The sequence below is a fragment of the Leptonychotes weddellii genome, chromosome 1 (genome assembly GCF_054177405.1).
Source record: "Leptonychotes weddellii isolate Sample4059 chromosome 1, ASM5417740v2, whole genome shotgun sequence".
NCBI classification, from domain to species: domain Eukaryota; kingdom Metazoa; phylum Chordata; class Mammalia; order Carnivora; family Phocidae; genus Leptonychotes; species Leptonychotes weddellii.
This window is the reverse complement of record NC_138369.1, coordinates 140,944,198-140,954,095: the sequence shown is the minus strand read 5'-3', so window position 1 is coordinate 140,954,095 and position 9,898 is coordinate 140,944,198. Positions and strand designations below refer to the sequence as shown.

General features: G+C 44.5%; 1 protein-coding gene across 1 annotated transcript in view; it reads left to right on the top strand.

Annotated features, from left to right (window-relative positions):
* Positions 1-3,389, top strand: part of TAGLN3 (transgelin 3) — a 13,267-nt gene extending 9,878 nt beyond the window's left edge. Inside the window, exons 3-4 of the mRNA XM_006740937.3 lie at positions 1,364-1,466; positions 2,903-3,389. Coding sequence (XP_006741000.1) covers positions 1,364-1,466; positions 2,903-3,044 — 245 coding nt within the window. The 3' untranslated portion in view covers positions 3,045-3,389. The remainder of the gene's footprint in view (positions 1-1,363; positions 1,467-2,902) is intronic.
* The last annotated feature ends 6,509 nt before the right edge of the window (positions 3,390-9,898 follow it).

Here is a 9,898-nt window from a genome sequence, read left to right as displayed (position 1 = left end):
GGAAATCGCCCTGTGGTTCATGGGGTGGAGAAAAAAAGTGAGGGAAGGGGGATCTGCTGTCTCTCTCTCTCCTCGTTGAATAGATGAACTGGACTTCCTCTGTGGGCCTTAATGGTTTAGTTCATCAGCGTTCTACTCCGGGCTTGCTTTCCATCTGCCTTTCTCCTGTAATTCTGTATTCCCCAGTGACCGAGCTGCAACAGCCCGGCCGGAAAGACCACAGATGGCTCACTCTGTGCAAAGAGGGCCTTTTTTTTTTTTTTAAGATTTATTATTTGAGAGCGAGAGCACACATGAATGGAGGGAGGAGTGGAGGGAGAGAATCTCGAGCACTGACTGAGCCCCCCCCAGGCGCCCCCAAAGAGGGCTTTTTGTATTGGTCGTTAGCTTTCTTGGTTTCTAACCCTGTGCCTTGAGCTTTGCTCTTCCCACTTGTGCCCTGCATGGATCTGGTTCTAAGTCAGGGAGAACAGCACAGGGGCGTCTTTCCTAGTCCAGGGCCTGGCAGTCAGACACAAGGGAGGAGAGGAGAAGAGATGGGAGGAACAGGCTGACTGGTAGGGTCCAATGGCCTTCTCTGAGGGTTCAGGGTCACTGGGCCCCTCAGGTAACAGTGCTCCCCCTCCCACTGTGGAAGGGGCACACCACACACACACACACGGACACAAACCAGCTATTTTTTATCTCCATTTAGCTCCTTCCAAACTACACAAAATAAAGGGCCTCTCATTTGTGTCGCATTGAGCGCTTTCTGTGTTGATTTGCTTTCCTTCATGTGCACGTCTCCAGCCCAGAGAGCCAAGTGAGTACTCAGTTGGATGCACAATGGGTGATTTTAGACCCTTTTAACCCAGAGGAAGTAAAAGAGAGGAGCCAGCTGTGGTTTGGTGCATTTAAGCCATCCAAAACAACTTCTTTCTAGTTTCCTTCCCCCAGCCCCCCCCCCGGCCCCGCAGTCCTGAGGAAAATCCTCATCTGCAGACCAGCTCACAGGCCTAGCCACAGGATTTCCCCTTGCCACAGCCTCTAGAACCCACTGAGGCAAGGGCCCCTGCCCAGGGCAGGGACCTACCTGTATCTGAGCGGATAGGTATTTAGAATGTTTTCTTCATACAGCAACTATGAAAGGATGAGAAACTGGGCAAGTCATATAGAGAGTAGGCAGGTGATTTTTTTTGTTCCTTTCTAAGAAGTTTTGCTACGGTTATCTTCAGGGCTTTGAGAAGTATTTGCCATCCCTCCCCCTTGGATGGGATCGCCAACAGCCTCCTATCAGAACTTCCTTCCCAGAGGGCCAGCCCCATCCTTCCAGATTCCTCGGCCCTGACACAGGCTTGGCTTTCATTTCTCTGTTGGTTTGCAGGGAAGGACATGGCGGCCGTGCAGAGGACCCTGATGGCTCTCGGCAGTGTTGCAGTCACCAAGGATGACGGCTGTTACAGGGGAGAGCCATCCTGGTTTCACAGGTAAGTAACCCTTCCCGCCTCCCCGTCCCCCTCCCCACCCCCCAGCAGAGGAGGATTTTACCAGAGAGAGCATCTGAAACCCCAGAGGCCATTTCCACACAAAGCCCTTAGGAGCAAGCACTGGGGGGGGGGGGGGGGGAGGGGGCACTCCTGGCCCACAGCTGATTGCTGAGAGCAAAGAAAGAGCCATGCTGCCATGCGGCCAGCAGCCCACCCACCCACAGTGGACTCGGTTGAGTGTTTCCTGCTAGATACCTGGACCCTCCAGCTCTGGCCATGCTCCTTCTCTAGAGGCTGAGCGGGACTGGCTGGCTTTCCTCAGGAAGGTGGCTTGAGGTCTGAACTTGGTTTTATTCTGATCTAAGAAGCCCTAAGTCAACTCATTTATCTATTCTTGCACTCACTGAAGAGAAAATATGTCCTGGTTCATGCCTGTTGTCCCAGTGAATTTATTGATAACAGTCACTTTCACTTCCAAAAGTAGCCTGGTCTGGATAATGTCTTATGTGGTCATGTCAGTAAAGGATTTATTCTGTTGTTGTTGTTGTTGTTGTTGCTACTGTTTTCATGGGTGGGGGGAAGCAAGGGATCTCAATCTAAGAGCTCTGTGGGCAATGAAGACAAAAGAGCACTTTGTAGCAGATAATTGACCCTTCATTTCCCTAATCTCTCTTTCTTCTTCTAGACTGTTATAAAAAGGTACCAGTTTAAATGAACCTGGTCCGAAAACCTCCTAGATATTGGCCGGTTGAAACTCTGGTTTTAGTCCCAGCTTTGTTAGTGACATACCATGGTTTATATGACCCGCAAAAGCAAAATTACTTACTATCTGGCTCTTTATACTGCAGCTTGCTGACCTTTGGCGAGGAAGAAAATGTTTCCTCCTTGACTCCTAGGTCCTGTAGCTCTAAAACGGGAACATTAATACTTGGCCCTGCACAGGGAAAGGTGGATTGGGATTAATGACCTGCTTTGTTAGAAGAGCTGTTTGTAATTTTCACAAGGGCTTGAGGTAACTGTGAGAGAGTGGGTGATAAGAAAGTTGTCTGAGAGTGAAGTCCTCAGAGAGGACACACTGATTCATGGAAATTCTGAAAAATCATCTGGGTTCTAAGGAGTAGAGAGCTCATGTATCATGGAGCAGCCTACTTGGAGTAGGGCTGTAGCTCATAATAGGACCATAGCCCAGGGTAGGGCTCATAGATCATGGTAGGGCAATGACTCAGGGTCAGGTCATAGCTCAGAGTAGGGCCATGGCTCAGGGTATGATCATCGTTCCTATCAGTACTGTAGCTCAGTACAGGGCCTACTATTCTATTTGGTGACCTTGTGTTCTATCTGGTAGCACCCCCGGGAGAGCCATTCTAACTGCATATATTGGGAAGGGTTTGAAAACTGTCAGAATGACTTTATTCCCCCTCACCTCCTCTGCCTAGGAAAGCTCAGCAGAATCGGAGAGGATTTTCAGAGGAGCAGCTTCGCCAAGGACAGAACGTCATCGGCCTGCAGATGGGCAGCAACAAGGGGGCCTCCCAGGCGGGCATGACGGGGTACGGGATGCCCAGGCAGATCATGTGACATGCCGCCTCCCACCTCCCAGGAGAGAGGACGAATGTTCCACACCACGGTCTCTGTGATAAAGAAATAGTTAGTCACCTTCTGACCTTCTCCTCTTTCTCAAAGCCTCCCGTTTGTGGTTTTTGCAAAAGTGCTGCATTTCCGCTGCGAACCCGCGTTGCCCACTGCTGCCACCTTGCGTTCGTTTAGAACTATGCAAAGACTCCGCCTCCTCTTCCTGAGCTCCTCCTTGGCCCCAAAGTCACGGCCTTTTGTCGGATTATTTATTTATTTATTTGCCAAAAATGCCCCCTCCTCAACGTATTAGAACACACCTAATAAACAAATTAGTCTTGTGGCTTCAAACGTAAACTTCGTTCTTCGTGGCAGGGTCTTGGCTTGCAGGGCTGGCTTTCCATTCGCTCACCGGGCCAGCAAGATGGAATCGAGCCGAAGCTGTAGGTGGAGAGATATAGGTGAGCTTCGAGGAAGCCCTAAGAAGGTTGTGTTGTTTATCTCGGCAATGGCAGTAGAAGTGTAGGAATAGTTTTGCCCACTCGAACAGCCTATAGCCATGAATTCAAGAACAAGCTCTTTGATCCCGTGGGTCAAAGTTCCTACCTTGCTCTTATGATGCTAGACTGGGGGTGGGGGGAGATGCGGGAATGAGCAAACCAAAACCCCAGTTCTTAAGGGACTCTCATATGGATGCCCAGGAAGTATTTGCTGGATGGGTGGTTTTATCAAATGGATGGGTGACAGCTGAAGGAAAGAGCTGTTGTCACTTCTGTACCAATAATCTTCCCCCTGCAGGCCAGACCCTGGCTCTGCTGCCCACATTTATACAGTTTTTTTTTTTTTTTTAAGATTTTATTTATTTGAGAGAGAGAGCAAGGGGAGGAGCAGAGGGAAAGGGAGAAGCAGACTTTGCACTGAGCGAGGAGCTGGATACGGGACTTGATCCCACAACCCTGAGATCACGACCCTAGGCGAAATCAAGAGTCAGATGCTTAAGCGACTGAGCCACCGAGGCGCCCCCATACTGTTTCTTCAGAAACCAGGAGTTAGAGGCAATGTTGATTGCTCCCTTACACTCACTTAGAGGGTCTAAATCCCTAAAACTGTTGGATATTGCCTAAGACTGAGCTCTAGCTAAGATGGATAGGTTCAAGAGATTCTGTCAGCCATATAAAAATTAAGAAGGCTAATAAACCTTGGGGCCAAGACTTAATCTTATTCTCTCCTACCAGTAGAAACAAGAAAAAAAAAAGGGATGCATTTAGTAAGAAAAGAAATAAGGCATTGTATCCATACCATGAATTGTTAATTAACAAGACAAGATAAAAATAAATGAAACTGTAGATATTGTCACCGTCTAAATGTTTGGGTGGTGGCTTTTCAGACTGTGTTCTAGGCTTCCATAGAGATTTCTATGGGATCCCCATGGGGTGGGCAGTGCTGCTTATAAGAGGCAGAATCCTGGGTCCCCATTCCTTCTCCAGTGAGAGCATCACTGATCTTATCTATTTTATATATTAGGATTCAGCATAAGATTTTAAAAGACTTTTAATATTAAAAGAAAGCAAACAAGAATCAGTAAAAGGAATGAGTCTGAGTCACCTAAAGGACCTAATGTGTCCTGGAGGAACCCTATGGACTCTGACAGCCAATGGTGGGTGAGTTGTCCGTTCCTGAAAAGATGTCACGTGAACATGGTGGCTGAACCCTTACCTTGGAGTTGCCGTAAAAGCAAGAGAGTCAGGTTGATGGTTCCCCAAAAAACTGAAATAAAACTGGGAGGGAATTCCTGGAGAGAGATAGAAGGTGGTCAGGTCCCTGTCTGAGATTGGGAGTGGGGACGTGGGACATAGCCTCCATCAGCGGTGGGGTAGGTTTGGGAGAGAGCTGCTGGGCTCTGCCTGTTTGGTTCCCCACACCGCCCTGGTTCCACCACTGCTGTGCCAGAGACACAGAAAAAAAGAGGCAGAAAAACAGTGAAATCAGCTCAGAATGGGAAGGAAGTAGCCTTCCAAATCTAGGGAGTCCAGCCCGAGTGAGGAGCAGGTGATAGAACACTGATAGACTTGCGGGCACCTGGGTATTTCCTCCTCCCAGCATGAGCGCCCCCACCCTCTCAGGCTCCCACCTCTGAGTCCCTTTGCAGGATGACAGCCTGGAGATGAGGCTGTTAAAAAAATGGAGGCCCTAGAGGGGAGAAGGTGTATTGGAGCATAAGAGTTAACACAGCATGAGTGAGAGCCCAGTTTGTAATTCCAAAGACTACCTGCCTCAACACAATATTTCCAGCTCCCAAGAGTCCCCAGAAGCAATCCAAACTGGAGCCTGAGGTTTTTTCCCCCTTTCCCCACTTTGTATTTGCAATCAAGGTAGCAGATAACCTTAGGGCAGTGTGAACTCACAGGCAGCATCTGGAAGACTCCTGAGGAACAAAAGTACCGTGATCAAAAGACACACTGGATCACCCTTACCCCATGAAGTAGAATTCATGGACCAGACAGAAGAATCATTTAAAAGTAGTCTAATAAATATAATAAAAATGATAAGAGAAATTATTGGACACATGAAGCAATAATCCATTATGAAGAAAAATTAAGTGGGGATAAGGAACATAAAAAAAATAAATGAAATAATGGGGCGCTTGGGTGGCTTAGTCGATTAAGCAGCTTTCTTCAGCTCAGGTCATTATCTCCGGGTCCTGGGATCCAGCCTGAGTCATGGCAGGCTCCCTGCTCAGTGGGGAGTCTGCTTCTCCCTCTCCCTCTGGCTTCCCCCCGCCCCCATGCACTTACTTGCTCTCTCTCTCAAATAAATAAATAAAATCTTAAAAAAAAACAAATGAAATAAAGATTGAGAGTAGAATGAATAAAATGAACAAGCTAGTAAGTTGGAATATCAAAACAAGGTATTCCGTAAAAAAGATAGGCACAAATAAATGGTAAATACAAAAAAAAATGTTAAGTGATATGGGCCAAAAATCATATAATTGGAATCTCAGAAGGAAAGGAAAAAGATCAATATAGGGGAGGGAAAATTTGAAGAAATTATTTTGAGAATTTCCCAGGGGGAAAAAAAGACCTAAGGACTCAGTTTTAAAAGACTTACAAAGATTCCAAAAAATAAATGATAAGAGTCCTTGGTGGGAAACATTATAGTGAAATGTATGACCACTAAGAATAAATACAAAATTCTCAAAGCTTTTAAAAATCAAAGCCCATTACATATAAGGGGGGAATATCATATTAACATTGAACTTCTCAACAGTAACCTGGAGACATAAAGTGATATTTTCGAGGAACTGAAGGCATAAAAGAAAACATTAAACATGTAATTTTCTACATAGCAACTAATTTTTTAAACCCAAAAGTGGAGCAAAAATATTTAACAAAGACCCTCTGAAAACATAAATGGATTAAGTATTCCAATTAGAAAAATATCTTACTAGGAAAATGCTATTTGATATGGGAAATGAGGAGAAGTTAGTGAGAACACCAGGACTAAACAATAGAGAGAAAAAGGTTATCTATAACAATCCAGGAAAAGAAAAAGAAAGTGTCCTGTTCAGAGGAAATATAGAGATATTGATAAATTTAAGAAATTGTTAGGAAAAGACAAACACATTTAATATTGATTCCCAAACCCAACAAGAATAAGAAAATTACAGACTGATTTCACTTGGGAACATAGATGCGAAAAATTCTAAACAAAATAATATCTAACCAATTCCAGCAGTGAATTTTAAAAATCTGTTAGAATGAACTCTTTGCTCTCTTTTTAAAAGACGCCCCCCCTTTATTTTTAAACTGGATGGGCTCTTTGGGGCCTATCCCTGCCTAGCCCTGAGTAGAGGCTTGAACCCTTTTCCTCTTCTAAAATCATTGAGAGATCACCTAGTCTGAACCCTGAGTTTTATTCATAATAATACTAGAGACCAAAGGTGAAATGACTTTTACATCATTTGGCTAGTTAGTCTTTAGAGGCTTCCAGAGAAACACTTGTTCATTTTTATTACTCAGCCTTTCTGCTAATCCTAAGTCTTCCTAAGGCTTTATTAAGCCATATCTTAATGTAGCATTCTATTCTTTTCATTTATTTATGTATTCAAAAACTGTCCTGGGGATCAGCAAAAGCCATCTATGTGCTGAAGGTATGGAAATGACTAGAAAAAAAAAAAAAAAAGGAAATGACGAGAAAACCATCCCTGCCATCAATCAACAAGAATTTACTGAGTCTTCAATATATTTATGGAATTGTATTATAAACTAGGGAGACAAAGAAATATGAACATGGCTTTTAATGGAATGAATTTGTAGTCTAGTTGAACAAACAGAATCTACTCTGCAGCTCCTTGTATCCATTGCTTGTTGAAGGGCCAAATGAGAGCCATGTCCACTTGGTCTCTCTGAAGGAAGAGTTCTCTGGGCTGGGCTGGCCTGGGAATGTTTGCCAGAGGAGACTGGACTCAGGAGCTTCTGCTTTGTGCCATCCTGGGAATGTAGGGGCTTCCTTACCATTTGCCCCAACCTGCCTGCACCCAATAGAGCTAAAACAACGAGGAACACGCTTGGATTTCCAGACAAATCCTTGCTGGGTAGCCTCAAACAAGAGCCATGGTGACGTGGGAAGGACCTGTGGTACTCATGCTGGGGAGCCTCATTCCATCTTAGACTGCCAGGAGACAGAGCTAATGGTCAGGATCTTAAAAGAAGGCCCCAACATTGTTTGTTCTCAAGTATAGAATTTTCCATGGTGGGACGCCTGGGTGGCTCAGTCGTTAAGCGTCTGCCTTCAGCTCAGGTCATGATCCCGGGGTCCTGGGATCGAGCCCCGCATCGGGCTCCCTGCTCCACGGGAAGCCTGCTTCTCCCTCTCCCACTCCCCCTGCTTGTGTTCTTGCTCTCGCTCTCTCGTTCTGTCAAATAAATAAATAAAATCTTTAAAAAATTAAAAAAAAGAAAAGAATTTTCCCTGGTGATGATTGCAGGTCCACCACGGAATCAACACATCGAGCTCTTGGCTTCAGACATCTGCTTCAACACAGGAGCCACGATCAAGGCTCCTGATGATCCTGGAAACAAAAAGATTTGCTAATGGCTAGTGACATCTGTAGGGACGCCATCTGAAGTGTTGTGCCTGGTTGCAGTGTGACTGTATGTCCCACTTAATGGTTGTCTAATATGTCAGAGACAGAAAGATGACTTAAGAAAATGTCTGACTCCAGGCAAACAGGCTAGGCCAGAGTTATATGCTTTTCCTATCACCCCTCCCACCAACAACAGTGATTGAGGCTGGTCTTATGTCAGTGGAAATGCAAAGCCCAATTTTCATAAGGCCTTATTATTTTTTTTTTCCTAGGCATGCTGTCATTTTAGTTATCATTTATAGAAAGCTTTAATCGACATAATAGATTGCAGCGCTATTGTTGATAATAAATGTAATTGCCATCGCCTCAAAACTGCTAATTTCACCAGCCATTAAAATTAAAATAATTCTGTTGACTATGACTCGTTCACTGCTATGGTAACAAGAAGCGCAGAGTAACTTCTGGTAGCATTACTGGCAGAAATGAACACATCATTCTTGTGGGTTGTTGTGTATGCCTAGTTCGCTTGGACAGTTTGAAAGCCAACTGACCCCATTCAGTCAGCTTCTTGAACGATGTAGATTCAAGGCCACCTTTCACATGAGCTTGGTAATGCCCTCATGGTACGCGGATGGTGAGGAAGTTTAAGGTCACTATCTCCCCCGAGGAAGGATAAGTGTGGCCATTTCTCTACACTCCCATCAGCATTCTCGCTTAAAAAATATGTGTGTGAATGTTCTGAAAGACACCATCTGCACATTAAGATGTCATTGGAACTTGGTGTTCGTCCTGAGCAGCTGCAAAGCAGTTTTATGATTGCTGGGTCCTAACCCCAAATCCCAACATTTTTCATCTCAGCCAAAGAGCACATTAAATCCATGAGCTGTTCATGCTTGTTACTGACTCTGACGTACACAGGGTTGGTAAGACAGAAGAGTCAACTGGTTAAAAAAAAAAAAAAAGGCAAAATATGAGACCAGAACAGAAATGAGCACTTCCAGAATTCAACTTGAATGTCTTAGGCAAAAGAACTAAAGCAAACGTGGTTAATTTGTCATTCAGCAAAATTAAAGATCTGACGTGGCTGTGAGCCTATTATTTACTCACAAAATAAATGTGTCAACTTTTATGGCCCTGAGCAGAGAATGTAAAGCTATCTTGAAGGGCAAGGATAAATCTCACTATGGTTCAATTGGGTTTAGAGCGGTTATTGCCCCACTGCCCTTTATTTTAATGAAACAGATATTGAATGGCATTCTCTCAGATAAAATTAAAGATCTATGCTGGTTCCACATTCTTGGATCAATAATTCTTTGGGAGAACACTGCCTCCGTCTTATGATGGAATGAGTTTGGGTCGCAGAGATTGCAAAATGAGAAAGTCTGAGAAGAAATCCTGTTTCAAAACAACTGAAGGAAAAAATAATGAGCTAAGGGAATTTCACTTGAAAGACATTTATTGAGCACCTACTAAGTGTCAGGCACTCTATATAATCCATCTCTTCAAATGCATATAACAGTCCTGCAAGGTGAGTATTGATATCATTTTCCAGATAAGAAAAGTAAGAATCAGAGAAGGCGAAGGACTGCCCAAGGCCTCACAGCTAGTTATGGGGAAACTAGAATTTGAACTCTGAATATTATGATTCCAGAGTTTTATGAATTCCATTATACTGCACTGCCTTCCACATCTGAGACACACTGCTGGACTCTGGGGGATACACAGGTGAGAACGTGGTCCCCCCTGCGCTCAACCAGCATTTAATTTTTCCTCA